Source organism: Mesoplodon densirostris, chromosome 16 (genome assembly GCF_025265405.1).
Source record: "Mesoplodon densirostris isolate mMesDen1 chromosome 16, mMesDen1 primary haplotype, whole genome shotgun sequence".
NCBI classification, from domain to species: domain Eukaryota; kingdom Metazoa; phylum Chordata; class Mammalia; order Artiodactyla; family Ziphiidae; genus Mesoplodon; species Mesoplodon densirostris.
Window position 1 is genome coordinate 18,955,450 of NC_082676.1, and position 16,807 is coordinate 18,972,256.

At 42.7% G+C, this 16,807-nt stretch overlaps 1 protein-coding gene across 3 annotated transcripts in view; it reads left to right on the forward strand.

The window, feature by feature from the left end:
* CHD6 (chromodomain helicase DNA binding protein 6) overlaps positions 1–16,807 on the forward strand; it is a 227,244-nt gene that overhangs the window by 102,438 nt on the left and 107,999 nt on the right. For all 3 annotated transcript variants that reach the window (XM_060079536.1, XM_060079538.1, XM_060079537.1), the window contains 2 exons: positions 8,657–8,804; positions 10,604–10,753. In XM_060079536.1, coding sequence (XP_059935519.1) covers positions 8,657–8,804; positions 10,604–10,753 — 298 coding nt within the window. The remainder of the gene's footprint in view (positions 1–8,656; positions 8,805–10,603; positions 10,754–16,807) is intronic.

Below are 16,807 nucleotides of genomic sequence, written 5' to 3' on the forward strand. Positions count from 1 at the left end.
GGACTATCGTCAGAGTAGCTGCATGATTTGTCAGCTCCAGGCTGAAGTCAGACAGTTACTCTAAAGATATTGAGCAGTTTGCTCTGGAAGAGGGTCTAGGCTCCAAGTGGAGACTGACATCCACAACAAGGGGGCACAGGAGCCCAGGCTTCTCTGCCTTTCCCTGCCCATACCCCTAAAAGGGAGAGAAAGGGGCAGCCACCTGTGCATGCAGAGTCCCAGGCCAGGCCTCCCATTCAGGGCTGAGGCTTGTTGGAGAAAGTGACTTACTCAGCAGCAGAGAGCCTCATCAGCCACCTGCATTATCAACCTCGTTCATTTTAAATAGGAATAGTCCACCAAAGATCCCGAGACCATAGAGGAAAAGCAGCAAAGAAGCAGGAAAAAGAGGAATGACCAGGACAACTGTCCTCAGAAGAAACAATTCAAGGAAAAGGACTTGTAAAGATTTTAAGTTAGTATCCTCAGATTCAAGATGATGTCTTGTCTGCAAACAGGAATGGGTTATCACGAAAAAGGAACAGAAAACAAGAAAAAACTAATACAAATTTAAAACACGGTAGCCTAAACTAAAAGAATTCATCAAAAAACTTGAGTAGAGTAATAGGGGAGATAATATGAGGTCTAAATTCATCAACTTTTGGATCAGGATGTGAGTAGCTATTGCTTAGTGTTGATAAATAAAGAACTAGAGGCATGAACATATTTGGAGTTAGAGAGGTATCAGTCAAAAGCAAATCTCCCTGGAAAGTGGGATTTGGTGATTGTGTGTTTCATTTGAAGCCCCTCTACATTAAAAGAAAATTATTTTCATTTGCTTTTAATCACTTTTAATAAGATTATCTGTTAAAACTCTGCTTTTTTCATTTTATAAGTATGTAATGTTTTGTTTCATTTTTTACTATGATAATGTCACAAACTTGTATAATCTTTGTTTTGATGGTGCTAATGATATGATTAAAGAGATTGAGGACAAGGAGATACAGTTCACATTTTGTCTACAGGTGACTATATCTGCACCCAAACCATTTGTTTTGGGTATGTGTTTTTCTTTTAACCAATATCTATTTTTTAAAATATTTGTTTATTTATTTTGGCTGTGCCAGGTCTTAGTTGCAGCACACGGGATCTTCGTTGCAGCACGCGGGATCTTTTAGTGGCAGCATGCGGACTTCTTAGTTGCGGCATGCAGCCTTCTTAGTTGCAGCACACAAACTCTTAGTTGTGGCACATGTGCAGGATCTAGTTCCCCGACCAGGGATCCAATCAGGGCCCTCTGCGTTGGGAGCGCGGCATCTTACCCACTGGACCACCAGGGAAGTCTCTTAACCAATATCTTAAAAAACCTGTGCTCAACTCAGCTCTCTCTATATAGGCCGAACGAATATGGGCATTAAGTAAAAGTTGGATTAAGTGTGCAAATGAGCTCTCTGGGGTAATGTCCACGTTTTCAGTGCTGTACTTCTGGGAAGAGGATCAGAGCCCCGCGACAAGGCCTGGGTCGGGAGCTTTTCTGGAGAGTTGTTCCTCGAGTTGGGCAGTGGATCCCGGGCTGGACTCCCCAGGTGCGTGCACATCTGTGGAGGCAGTAATTGGCATTCTGAGCTGTTTTCAGTCATCCTGAATTTGGGGGTAAAGGCAACTCACTGTGGCAGTAACTGATTGTTTCCTGCTAAGACTTCGATGGACATTTTGTAAGATTTAATTTTAAAATGGGAAGGTGAGTCATTTTGAAATAATGCACTTGGTTTGGTAGATTAAAATTTTTCAGTAGCTGGAATCCATGGGGGCAAAGTAATAAAAGACTCATTGCAGTGAGTCTCGTACAGTGTTGTGACACATACCCAGACTTTCCTACTCATACTCAGATCCAGCACTCCGTTTCTCTCAGTTCTAGCAAAGAAAGCTGGAGGTGGGGAACTGGAGATAGAGCTAGGAGGAAAGTTGAAGAAGTCTGTCTGTCTAGTGATTTAATAGTACAGTTCTGTATATGGAAGGCAAAAAAGGTATTTATTTTCCTAATGCAACTGCAGAAAGTAAAGATGTATAAAATCTTGGCTAATGAAGTTGTGTAGAAGACAGGGTGGGAGGGCTTTGGGGCTGAGGCCTACTAATAAACTGTTAATTGGTTATTCCCAACAGTTGTCCTGAATGAATGGTATAGTTTATATGTTGGAAATTTCTTGTATATCATAAATACTTGATAGATGCTTCTTTAAAGCGGATATATGGATATATGTTTTATTATAAAATCAATTTGGGTTTTGTTACTGAAAGAGGGACTTTGAGCCTCTAAAATCTTGTCTGCCATTTTTTTTCTGTCTTCTAAGTTAGTTTGTTCTAACTCTGAAAGCTGGAAAAACGAGGATTATAAAAATTACACTGCTTCGATCCAGCCTCAAGTGCCATTAAATGGTGAGATTATTCGGCCTTTGTATTATTTAGAACTCTCTTGGTTACAAGTGACATAAACCCAACTTGAATTAAGTTAAAGAAAAAATAATAACAAGTGAGTTCAGTGGTTTTAAGGAATCAGAACCAGGGGCTATACCACTGAGGATTCCACAGAGATCTTTGTCTCCCGCCTTTCTGCATCTCTTTGAGTGTCAGCTCCATCCTTGACAATTGCTTTCCTTCTCAAGGTTGAACTGTGCCTGCCTGTAACTGTGGGCTCATAGCTTAACAGCCTTGTAACCTAGGAGGAAAGAGATTTCATTTTCCTGCCCACTCCTACCAAAAATTAATCCTTTTTTTTTTTTTTTCTAAAGGAAGGAGTCCCAGGTTCGCCTCTCTGGGTCATGTCCATCACTGTGGTAAAAGAACTAGGATACCATAGCCCATCCTGACCTTCTGTTCACCATCGTGGTTTGGGGGGGATCAGTACTGATTATTAGCAAAAAGATGCTGAACAAACAGTATCCACCTCAGCCGTGGAATAGATATATATCAGAATAATTTATATTTATATATATTTATATGTTCTTTTCCTCCACCATTTGAGAGTGAGTTGCAAATATCATGCCTTTTTATCCCTAAATACTCCAGTATATCTTTCCTAGGAGTAAGACCATTTTCTTATGTGTAACCATTTGTCTAGTTACTGCTGTTGTTTATGTACAACTAATATGCAATCTGTGGAAAGACACTGTAAGATCATGCAAATATCCTGTTCCTCTTCAAATTGTTCTCCCCCCAGATTTAGCATTCCTCGATGATTCTGGACTGTACATATCTTTACGACAGTGGTTACAAAATGATTTTCCAACTCCACCGATTCCTCTCCATTTACTGTTTGTATTCTGTAAGCAAGAGCTTTCTTTTCTCCCTCATTTATTCATTATTTATCTGTCTATCTGTCATTGGAATGGATTCCTATTGTTTTCAGTGGCTTATAATTCATTACTGACCTTGATTACTTTGGTGCTCAAATGGCCCCAGTTGTAACCGTGAGCTCTTTAAGCTGACTCCTGTGCCTTTTTTTTTTTTTTTTTTTTTTTTTTTTTTGTGGTATGCGGGCCTCTCACTGTTGTGGCCTCCCCCGTTGCGGAGCACAGGCTCCGGACGCGCAGGCTCCGGACGCGCAGGCTCAGCGGCCATGGCTCACGGGCCCAGCCGCTCCGCGGCATATGGGATCCTCCCAGACCGGGGCACGAACCCGTATCCCCTGCATCGGCAGGCGGACTCTCAACCACTTGCGCCACCAGGGAGGCCCTCCTGTGCCTTTTTGACGTGCTGCCTTAATTTTGCTGAGCACTCCCTTTACTCTCTGAAAAAACAAGATGTTTCAGGCTGATCTTATAACTTCCCTGTCTTGGAATCAGCCATTTTTGTGAGGAACTTTGGTATCAGAAACCAAAATCTGCGTGCTATGTGTGCACATTGCTTTTGGAGTATCCTTGCTTTTCAGCTGTTGCAGTTGTCAAAGCTAGGGAAAAAATACACAAGACATACACATGTACATATACGTACATGCACATATGTACACACCTGCGTGCACACAATATATTCATAATGCATATGTACCCATTTATATGCATGTGTTCATAGAGATACTTATTTTAGAAAACATGTGATTACACTGAGGCCTCCAGTTTAGATTCATCCCACAATATCTTCCTTGCCTTACACCATTTCATATTTATGTCTTCCCACTTCTTGGGTGAGAACCACAGCTCCTAACACCAACACATTTACTCATTTGTTTAATTCTATACCACAACTAAAATGGTTTCAGAATTGCTTCACCTATACACCTACCAAAGAGAGTTCAGGATATGTTTGCTGTTCTCCCTACTTCTCCCAAAAGCTGGAAGTATATAGTCAGATATTGTGTTTATAAATTAATGAGATTTTTTTTCCATCTGTTCAGTGTGGTTATGTTATTCATTTGAAATACTTAGATTCATTTATTTCAGCTTGTTTTCATCTTTCATTTTTAAATTTTTTGATATGTAACATGCTTCCAAAAGTCAGATTTTATATAAAAAGATAGAGAAATGTCACTCCTTCCACCCCATTCCCTCCACTTATCCCTTGTGGATAATCATTGTTTTTTGGTTTATCCTCTTTGTGTTTCTTTCTGTAAAGTAAGTAGATATATGCAAGTTTTCTTACTTCCTCTTTATTCTTTCACAAAAAGTAGCATATTACTATACTCTTTTGCACGTTGCTTTTTTCACTTAACAATGTATCTTAGAAATCATTCCATATTAGTTTACAGAATTCTTAATTGTTTTTACAGCTACATAGTACTCCTTTGTATGTATCCTCACTTATTCAGCACTAATGTTTGGACATTTAAGTCTTTTTTGTTATTTTGAAATTACCAGATAATGCTGAATAACCACGTGCATATATATTTTCATATTGTTGGAGGTGTATCTGTAGAGTATATTCCTATAAATGGAATTGTTGGATCAAAGGGTGCACACATACATACATACATAGTTTTGTTACATATTATTTGACCTCTATTTTTGAAGAACGTAGAACTTTGAGGAGCAAACAAAACAGTCATGGACCAAATGCATCTGTATGTGTAGCAATGTGGAGGTTAAAATGTCTTCATTTGATAAAACTCAAGTATAACGTTTTCAAAGCTCATTCCAAAGACGGGAAAAACACATTTCTCCTAGTCTTCCTGGAGGATGAATTCAGGTGATACTTTCTTGATGTCCTATTTGAAAATCCCATTTATAAGCTTATAAGAAATCTTTTCTTCCTGATATTTGTCTTTATCAGAAGAGCTCCAGGAAGAATTTTTGGAACTCAAAATCGATTCTGTTGTTAAAGGTAACCTCCAAGAAATCACTTTGAAGATTTCCCAGGTAGAGTATCTTCTTGTTTACCCCCAGATAGGTAAGCAGGTGTCTCCAGACATTTTCCAGTTTTACTGACATATATTTAAGAAGTTTCCCTCCGCTCCACCCCACCCTCAGCTTCTGGCTAGGAAATCTCGTGGTGCCCCAGGCGGGACTTTGGAGGTGCCTGACTACAGTTCCTCCTTACTTTCATCATTTAATTTGTTCCTGAAAGCATGGAAGGCATATATATACAAGCCTTGTTGTAAGGTTTAATATTTTGAGGAGGTTCTGTGACTTCCCCGGTGGTCCAATGGTAAAGAATCTGCCTTCCAGTGCAGGGGATGTGGGTTTGATCCCTGGTCAGGGAACTAAGATCCCACACGCCGTGGGGCAACTAAGCCCACGTGCTACAACTACTGAGCCTGCTCACCATAAACTACAGAGCCCACACACTCTGGAGCCCGCGTGCCACAAGTAGAGAAGAGAAAACCCGCAGGCCACAACTAGAGCGGAGCCTGGGCACTGCAACAAAAGATCCCGCATGCCATAACCAAGACCCAACACAGCCAAAAAATAAAAATAAAAATAAATAAATAAATTCCTTTAAAAAGAATATTTTGAGGAGGTTCTATTCCTTAATTGTGTCTTGAGCTTGGTTTAGTTTTCAGTGGGATATTTCACAGTGAAGCATGTTTCTAGCCCATCTATATACAAATATTTAAAATGAAGATTAAACATATACAGACAAAGTTTTCCAATATGAAGTTATATTTAATAGATAGATAAAATTGATTTCAGATGTTGGGAGAAGGATTTAGGGTTTTACAGAAGATTAAATGGGGTTCTGAGCACGTGATCATTATGGTGACTTTCGGTATATTAGCTGTCTTTAAATGTGTGTCCAAAAAATTAAGCACAAACCTTCTTTTGTTAAGAGAACCAACTGGATTTATGAATTTTTCTGTATATTTGGGTCACTGGAATGTTTTGTTAACAATTCTTTTGGTCATAATTTTGAGATTCAAATAAGATTAAAGGAGATTTGAAGTTTTTGCATTTATTGAAAGGGAGCCTGGGGTTTAAAAAAAAAAAAAAAAAAAAAAGGAGCCAGGAAACATGATATGGTATAAACAGTGACAGGCTGTGAGTCACATGAGCTGAGCGCAGGCCTCTGCTCGGCTGCTAACTTTGGGGCCTTTGTTGCTTTTAAACCTGTTTCTTTATGTGGAATATGAAGCTCACCTGCCCTGGCTCCCTCATGGAACCGTGGTTGTAACAGTTAAATGAGACAGAAGCACATAAGGGCTTTGTAGAGTGTAAATTGCTATGTAATTTTCTTAGTGAGAAGCCATGTAACATGAGATAAATATTCCTGTGAAAATTTGGCATCTTTTTAAACTGTTTCACCTGAGTCTCCTGTCCTGAAACTGATAAGAAGTACTCTTTTCCCTGGCTTGAGAGCACAGGTCTCTTGTTAAAATGTACAGTTCTCTAAAATGGCAGGATCCCTTGAGTTTCACTTCCTCAAAAAAATTTTCATAAAGAACTTTGCTGATAGGGAAGCCAGTCTTCAGCCTAGGGAGTCGAGGGTGGGCTGGGTCTGCACTCATGTGATGGGTGCTCGCCATTGTCGCTGGGTGCTATCCCGCTACGGCTTCATCCCATTGGATCTCCCTTCTCTGAACAAGGCCGGTGGTGTCCCTGTCTTCCCCCACACTTTCCAGTAACTCACCTGATGGGAAATACCAGTCATCGTGGCTCTTCCTCCTTCTCCACATTCTGCCAAGACTTACTGGTACTACTACTGCTGGATCTTTCAAATCCTTTTCACCGATGAGTTTTCATTGAGCACATCTCGCCTAGGTCTTCATTCCCTCTTGCCCGGGCTTGCCATCATGCGCTTTTCACACAGGGTGAGTCTCAGCTCTCTATCCTCGTGTTCTCCTGGTTTCTTTCCAGCTCCATCACTTAGGGCTTCTGTTCACCTGCCCTGTCATCCAGCCACACAGGCTATCTTCTACTAAACATGCCTTTAACACTCTTCCATTCCCCAAGAATGCCATGGTGGTTATGAGCGTGCCTGGTTTAAATACTTTCTCTACCATTTACTAGCCATGTGACCCTGGAAATCTTAACTCACTGTGCCTCTTGATAAAATTAAGATGATAATACTATCTGCCTTATAAGGTTGTTGTGAAGAGTAAAGGAGATAATCCGTGTAAAGGATTAGAAAATGGGCGCCTGCATGTAGTAGGTGTTATATACGAATTAGCTGTAATTGTTATTATTCCTGTTTTTCTGTCTATCAGAATTCTGTGTATATCTGTGCTCAAATGTGTTTTCCCAAATCTCCCCAATGACACGTCATCGTATCTATCCATTGATGAATCCATCTATCTATCCAGTAAATATTGAATACTTAGTATGTTTTAGGTATAAGACTACTCGCTGTGAGGAATACAAAACTTAATCAAGTGCATACTCTCTGTCCTCTGGGAGCTTAGAGTCTGATAGGACAGCTCAGAGAAGTGTAAAATATTCATCCATTCAGCAAATGTTGATCGAGCCACTGCAGAGGATCCCAGGTCCTCTATGGTTCTGAGCCTGGTGTCACATGTAATGACTAACTTTGGTGAAAGATTAAAGTTTGAATACCTTATGCAAAGCACAGTTGAGGTGCTTGGGAGTGTAGAAGAGAGATTTTATCAGCCAGCAGGGCCCAAAAAGGCTTATTAGAGATGTTGCCGTCTTAGTAGGGCCTTTCAGGGTGGGTGGACTTTGCCCATTTCCCCCTCTCTCAGGAAGCATCCATCTGCTGCATTGGGCTGTAGCGCTAGCTGGTCTGTAGGAATTCTGTCATTACAACCTCCTCAGGGGCTGGGCAGTGTTGTCTTCAGTTTTGAGCTCCTAGTACTCACTCCAAGTTTGTACGCATAGACCATTCTCAATAGAGGGTGTTGAAAGATTAGGGAGATGTCTCTTCGCATGTAACTTAGAGATTGGACGTGGATGATTCTCAATATCTGTGAAGCAATTAAACTTCCTAGAGAAGACGTTTATGTGAAAGTGAAAGAGGTTTTTTGGAGATGTTCATATTATTTTATTTCTTATCACATTAATCATATCTATAGTAGTCATGATAGGGGGTATAAAAAAAGTGAATTTTGCATCAACCTGTGTAGATATTTCTTCCCACATTTCTGCGAATTTCTGGGAAGAAACTCTTGTAGATTTTCCATTAAAGCCTATCCTGGCCCAAGAATTCCAGGATGTGCTATCATAACTGTAATCACATGAGAAATCTTAGTTTTAAAAACTGCCCAACAGTTTTAATTCTGAATTTCTCCTTGTAGCAAGGAGCAAGGACCAACCCCAGTGGAGAAAAAGAAGAAAGGAAAAAGGAAAAGTGAAACCACAGTGGAGAGTTTAGAGCTGGATCAGGGCCTGCCGAACCCATCCCTGCGGAGTCCTGAGGAGTCCACTGAGTCTGCAGACAGCCAGGTACAGCTGTGCCCGGAAGCCCTGGTGGGCGTTACGGCTGCCGGGCGGGATCTTGCTGACACTGATCCTGTTGCTCCTCTCTCCCTATCTCCAGCCTGCATCTCTCACACACATACTTGGGCTGGGCTTTCAGTGTTTTAGTGGGTGACCACAGGCTTTTCTTTAGCATCCTGGTCCTTATACTAATAATCTCCCAGTTTTTTAGTGGTGTTTGCTTCCTTCTTGCAAAGTAGCATGATATTAGGCCGCAGTAAGCGTGAACGTGGAAAGTGGAATTGTGATCCAAACTAGGTAAGGTTCAGAGGGCCTGTTTTGCTGTGTAGGTAATACATTTAGGGCTCAGCGTGCTTGGCCAGTCTACACAGGGACACTTCCATAATCCCAGATGCTGGAAAAGTCAGGGATGGATTCATTTTGCCAAGATGGTAAGGAAGCGTGGAAACAAGGAGTTGCCCACCTAAGTGAGATTTCTGAAAACATGCCGAAGTGTGCCCAGGTCATTGGTAGGAATTTGCTGTCTGAGTTGAGGCTGCCTCTCTTGGACGTGAGTTCTCATATTTGAGAGTGCTGTTTGCTCTGACATCCACAGCAGTTTATCTGGGCTGTGCTGCTGCATGGGGGCCATTTAGGGTAAGACCAGCTTACTGCTCCTTAAGAATCATCTGGACCCTCATAGATTCCTAGGTGATCTTCGTTGTAGGAAGGTGTCAGCTCCTAAGGTCGTGGTGGTAAATAAGTAGTAGTGTCTGGAGTGTCAGATCAGAGACCCCCTTTCACTGCCTGTAAACTTGGGTTAGTGGCTCTTAAGTGTCCTGACGGGCAGAGCAGCAAGTACATCAGGTTGATGGGAGTCGGCAGGGGGTTCAGTGTTTCTAGGATGGTGATTTGTACGTGGGATTGGGGGGAGAGCTTTTTATGTTGGATCCCTCATGTAAAATCAAATGTCATAGAGGTGACACAGGGAAGAAATGATGGGAACACAGAGAGAGCCCCAGGAGGTATCTTTTAGATGATAAGGGGGGGTGAGGTTTGGCTTTTCGTTTTGTTTTGTAAGGTTTAAGTATCTTAAGAGTAAGCTAGCTGGTGAATGGTTCCCAGAGGTGTTCCTACTGCTTGGGTATGATGTGTATGTAGAGATGAACCATGTGTTTTTCTGTTTGAGGAAAGCCACTGGGTTGCTTTGTTGTAGAATGTTATCTCTCTAAAAGGTCACAAGCTACTTAATTATAGATGAGTCCTTTCATGGTGAGTCACGAATCTTATTTTGTCACACTTAAGATGTCTGCTTGCATTTCAAAGGGTGTTAGGAGATTCTCAAAATCAGTCCTAACAAAATTGGTATTATTTAGTTGTTTAGAAGTACATGGTAAGTATGGTGAATTTGGCCAAAAAAAAAATCAAAACCAAAAAAAACTATTAAATCATTGTCATAAACCCTGAGCTTCCAGCTATGCTGGAAGGGACCTTAAAGATGATGAAGTTACTTCCCGTCCCTGTTTTACTGGAATAGAAACCGATTCCAGAAAGCGGGGTGGGGGAAGCAATGATGCATTAAACACGGTTCCTTGGATTCTGAGGCTACACGTTCTTCTCACTGGATCCTGGTGGTTTGGCTCCCTCCCTCACCTGGGTCGCATTTTGAGTGAATTCAGTTCTGAAAAGAGTTATGTTTAGGGAAGATTCTTTTTGCGAAGTTAGAGAGGTCTCCTTCGTGTGTGAGTGTAGGTGAGCGTGTCCTTGTGCAAGCTTTTCCCTCTGACTCACAGATAGTCTCTCTGGCGGGTGTGTTTGTCCTGTAGAAACGACGCTCAGGACGGCAAGTGAAGCGCAGAAAATACAACGAGGACCTGGACTTCAAAGTGGTGGATGATGATGGGGAAACCATCGCTGTCCTTGGAGCCGGCCGGACATCTGCCCTCTCAGCTTCTACACTGGCTTGGCAGGCGGAGGTACGGCTTTAGGATTGGGCTGCTGGCCTCGGCTGGACAGTCATTTTGACTACTTGATGGAGCTGTACTGTGGCTCTTTTTTTAAGCGTAAGTTAGATCACCTTAACTGCTGGTTCTATCCTTCAGGTGGCTTTCTGTTGCACTTAGAATAAAGTTTAGACTTCTGACTGTGCCTAGCAGGCCCCTCTGTCATCACACTCTCCCTAATTCACCAAATTCATTTTTCAGATGCGTGACTTTTCGCCATCTCTCTCATTACTCTCCAGCTAAAAGACTTGCCTCTTTTAATGCCATGAATTAGCAGTTCTTTCCCACCTACTGGCCTTTGCCTGTATGGTCCCTTTTGCCTGGAATGCTCTTTACCATATGCTTTACGTGACTCTTTCACTTAAAGTAGATCCCTGCCCCTCATCCTAATGTTTATTTCACTCCTGTTTGTTTCTTTCATAGCTCTTATTACAGCTTATAATTATGTTCTGATTTCTGATTTCATTTTATTTCTTTGTCTCTCCATTAGAATGTAAAAGTCTGATACATAGTCAATAGCTGTTCCATGAATGGAATCACATGAACTAGTCATTACAGTTGGGAGTTGGATTACAAATGTGTATTGAGAGTCCACTGCAGGGCCAGGTCCTAGGATACAAGGATGAGTATCAAGGCATGGTCCCTGCCTCCAAGGAGTTTTATCTGGGAGAAGAGGCATATGGCTGTGCTGATATTGTGATAAGTGCAGTCTTAGAAGTCTGTGCTGGATACAGTGGCTACACAGAAGGAAAAGTGGACAGGAGAGGGAGGTCAGGGTTTTAGGGGAGGCGTTTCTGACGTGGACCACAGCCTCACAGCCTGATGGTCCTGGAGGATGTGGTATGGCAGCTTGATGAGCTCGGCCAGGTGGTGGGGTCTGATTTGAGGAGGGGTGGGAGACGAGCCTGGAGTGGTAGGAAGAGTCATGTTATGCAGGCTTTGGCTGTCAGCTAAAGTGTTTGGCCTTCATTCATACTGTGGATTGAATGAGGGGCAGGAGGCATCGATGGGTTAGAGCAGAGAAGCAGGATGCCCGTATATGCAGTTTAGGAATTTCCATTGGCAGCAGTATCAGGGAGGAAAAGGATAACATTAGGACCTGGTACCCCCGATGCTAGAAAGGCAGAGGGTAAATGTGGAGAAGGAGGAGATCTGTGCCAAGGAGCTTACAGAGGAGGAATCAGAAGCAAGAGAAGAAACAGGCTGTGCGTGTAGGAGGCGCCTCGTTGCCGGCAGCACGTTCTGAGACACAGGCTGTCTTTTGTTACGGAGTCGCTGTTGCTGACTTGGCAGGATTCATGTTCTGCGTGTGCAGCAATAGCACAGATACCTGTCCTTCCTCCTGGACACTGTGTGGCTGGCTACTGGAGCTCATGATGCTTTATCTGCGTAAACCACCTTGCCTCCAGAGTAATGCATTTTCACATAATACTACTTTTCAAGCACATAGTTAAGAACAGCCCTTGCAAGACTGCTGTGAAGCGATAGGATTACATTGTTTTACAGTGGGTTTCCCTTCCATGGAGATGTTATGGTTGGTTTGGTAGTTAAAACCCTCTGAAGGATTTTTTTTTCTCCTAGTAGCCGTTTAGCCCAAGTCATGAACCACATTTCAGTGGTTGTTCTGTCTTCTCCTCTGGTGCCTGAGGGCAGCATTAGCTGATCAGACAGAAATAATTCAGGAAATTTATATATATCCTGACAAGGCACTTTCTGTCCTCTTAAGGGTACAGCAAAGAGAAAGTTTATAGTGGTGAAACATAAGCTGGAATCTGAGTTTGCATTAATTACGCCTCAAAAATTGTGACTAAAGTCAAACAAGAAAGGGGCCTGATACGTGGTTTTGGCATTGATGTTTCGCAAGGCCGCCATGTGGCTCTGGCCTCCACACCACAGGGCAGACTGGACAGCCTGCGTGGGGTCGAGCGGGTTGCACGGTCAGTGCTCTGTGGAGCCCTCCACTTGCACCTGTTTTACACAGTGGGCTTCCTGGGGGGGTGGTCTGAACAGAGATTTCCCAGGCCAACACAAAGCCCCGAAATCAGGGATCTCATCGAGGATTCCAAGCAATCCTCAAAGTGTCCAGTGGCACAGAAAATCAGTGGAAGAAGATGAGGCTTTTCCTTCATCCTTCTCCCAAGGCCCTTTGGAAGGTTGTCTGCCTGCTTTCTGGCTTTAGCTTGGGGCAGACAAGGGTGTGCAGTCAGCACCAAAAAGGCCCCACTGCTACCTCCGTGCTTTCTTTGTAGTGTCTTATCAGCATGCTCAGCCCACTTTTGTGGCTGCTGGCCCCGGTCCCAGCCCTAAATTGCAACCTCAGCAGTGCTCACCTAGTGGTGAGTTGCTAAAAACATCTTTACGCATGATTCAGTCTAACTCAGGACTGGCAGATTAGCACAGCCCTGCTTCGGAGTCTAGAGGCCCGTCCCCTGGCTGGGCTATGGGATTAGGGGTGGAAGTATGTTTCCAGCCTGACTGTGACTCTTTGCTTTCTTATTCTTTGTCAAACTGATGTCGGTGCCTGGAACAGAGACACACTTTCACAGTTATGGTACATTTAGTGCATACATTTTTCCAAGGCTGTCTCATTTTTTGCCTCCTACAGTTTGTGTGGTTTGTATGATTTTGCCTTTGGGACAGAAGGGCTTGAATTTGAATGAGAGACATCCACTCCTGGTGTTCTCCTGTGCCGCCTCCTGCTGCTTTGCAGATGGTCCCCTCTGCTTTGTCTGGTCTTTTCCCGTGCCTGGCGGGCTGGGCGCAGTTGTTACCTCCCCTAGGAAGCTCCCTGCCCCCCGCCCCTGAGCTGGGGATAAGTGCCCCTCCTCTGTCTAACTCTAATATGTTTAACTTCGTCACTGTCCTTTAAACACCTGCCAGTTTTTGTTTCCTTCATCTAAGCCATGAGCTACGTTAGGGTAGGGCTTATAATCTTTTTTTTTTTTAATTTTTTTTATGTATCTCTCTGGCATGAAAGAGCTTCAGTAAAGTCAAATTTACATTAACCCCCAGGAACTATTCAGATGAAAGTATGGCACTTTCCCTCTTCTGTTTTGTGGAGTATTTATAATATTCTGCCTGATGTCCCCTAGAGTCCTCCCACCACTTGTTCACAGCCTGTGACTGTTCTGATTCATCAGTGCCTCTGCCATTCTGTTCTGAATATCACTCCTGGTTGTTCCTGCCATTAGACTGTAAACTTTTACAAAACAAGCCTCACTTTTTAATTTATCACAGTTTTCACCTAACATAGGTAGTACTTTATGTTGGGCAGTAACTAACATAAAGACTTGCATTCAGTTGGACTTCTCATGTATTTATTTAATATGTGAATAATGACTAAATATGCTTAAAACTTATTACAGAAACAGGTGTGATTCTTAACTCCTGGATTAGAAAGACAAGAGTGAAGTGTTTTCCTTTTTTCTCGGGCTCTTGTTTTCTCCAGTTCTTCATACTGGCATAGTTTCCCCACTGGTGTTCATCCATGTCTCACTCTGACACCGACAGCCGTGGGCAGGCCCCTTGGCAGAGCAGCTTCTGGCTGGCATGGCTCTAGCTCTGTACCAGCCCGCATGATTCAGTGCTTAGGCTCCTATGCACTCGGCTCGAGAGGATGGTTTTCATTCTTCCCATTTCTCCGCTGGCCACACCACCATTCCCCACCCCACGCCTTTCCTCAGATTGTCTCCTGTCTTTGTTTCCTCTTGGCTTCTGCTGCCACCCGTTGTGCTGAGGCCAGTGTTCAAATGACCACAGTTTGCACTTTTGTCGTTCCCTGCCCCAGGTCCCTGTCCTTCCCAATCCATTACTAGACTCATTCTCCCATAATACCAGAGAAGTATTTGGCCTTTTTCAGTGTCCCACTCAACAATCTAAGGTGGTTACCTCTTAACTCCTGTTTTAGATCAAAACTCCTGCCTGATTTTTTAAGGAATGTGGCTGCATACTATCTCTCTACCCTCATTTATCCCCACTCGTCATTCTGTGTAATGCTTTTCTCTACTAAGACTGGTTCGTTAGTGTTCCAAGTCTGCATCCTGCTTCCCATATCCTGGTGCTTTCATCCTTTGGATGCATTTCGAGTTTCCTTCCTGTTTGCAATCCTCTTATGAGCCGCCATTCTTTAGGGCCCAACTAAAACAGTACTATTCTGTGAAATCCAAGCTATTCCTGCTTTCTGCATTCTTGCTGCCGGACTTAGGGTTACTGTCACACTGATTAGAATTTACCACTGGTACATTTCTAAGAAAAATACGATTTATCTTGCTTTCACTGAGTGTAAGCCCCTGAGACTGGGCACCTTGTTGGATGCTACTTTGGACCTTCCATGGCACTTGGTAAATGCTTGTGTTTTGTAGTTGCTTCTTCTTGCTAGAGCCTTTCCTTACAGCTCGCTGAATAGAAGTGAATCAGGTGGTTGGTTGAGGGTCGGAGGTATGTGGGTTGAAATTTTTTGAAATTTTCCCTAAGAAAATAAATTTTTAATTTCATGAGGTTCTTACATGAAAAGTGAATGAACTAAAATGGTCTCCTTTGAAGGATAATTTGAGAAAACTCCAAGCAGTTGAGAACAGATGGCTGTCATGGAAGTATGTTTGGCAAGCAGATTTAGTTTATATCTGTGTGTATCTGTATACACTGAGTGTTTATACACACATAGTCATGCTTATGCACAATCTCTGTTTAGGGAAAAGAAAAATCCTGATTTTCCAGTTTTCTTCCTACTTTGATGTGTATTTTGGAAACGCTACTCTCTTTTTTCCCTTTTATTAGGATAGGATAAAAACCTGCTGTCAGTATTTTGATGATAACCATTGATTTTTTTTTTTTTTTTTTTTTTTTTTTTTTTTTGCGTTATGCGGGCCTCTCACCATTGTGGCCTCTCCCGTTGCAGAGCACAGGCTCCGGACGCGCAGGCTCAGTGGCCATGGCTCACGGGCCCAGCCACTCTGGCATGTGGGATCTTCCCAGACCAGGGCACTAACCCGTGTCCCCTGCACCAGCAGGCGGACTCTCAACCACTGTGCCACCAGGGAAGCCCTGATTTTTTTTTTTTTAACACTAGTGTGTTTCCCCCTATTCTTCAACTAGTGCCAAAAATAAATTGAAATTTTATTGCAAATACCTTAATTTTTACTTGAAAATTTTCTATAATGAAGAATGCTTTAAACCCACCATCCTTTTAATCCTCAGAGTAAAGTCCTGTGCTTTCTTCATCCACGTGTTAACATTTCCTTGGATGTGGTCCTAGTTAAAAACTCTGAGAGCAATCAAAATCCTATCATCAGAAACCGTCTTTTTCTGCTCTTCATGGTAGGTAAGAGTAAGAGACTATTTGAAGCAACCTGCTGGTGAGGAGAGACAGTTGTTCTTTTAGCATGGGTGTACATGTATGAATGCTTGCTTGCTAGTCTGGGTTATACAGAATTGGGAGTAGGTAGGAAAGGTGCTCAGCAATTATGAAAGTTTAATGCTAATAGACAGCCAACTCATTTCCAAAGCCTCTCCTAATTTGTCCAGGTACTCTGGCTCTGTGTTCCCATAGCACTTGCTTTATACTACTATTCCCATGTTGTATTGCAAAATCTCTTAACATCATTTATTCAAAAATATTTATTGAGCACCTACCACTATTGAGCACCAAGGACTGTTCTAAGTGCTGGAGATAACATCAAGGAACAAAAGAGACAGAAGTCCCTGCCCTCGTGGAGGGAGCCTACAGCAAATGGAGAGGAGGCCTGCAGCATACACACAGCCGATCTCCTCCTCCAGACATTTGCCAGATTTTGAACCTACGTGGGATGGAAAGCCAAAGGGCTAAGCCCAGAACCTCCAAAGGGTAGAAATAACTAGGGAGAGCTGATAATCAATCTGAAAATAATAAAATTGTGTAGTATGTCAATGGTGGTAAGTGGTATGGGAAAAAAAAATCAGAATAGGCGTGATATGGAATTCAGGAATGAAGCCTGCAGTTTTAAGTAGGGTGGTCAGTGTTGACCTCACAAAGGTAATATTTGATCCAAG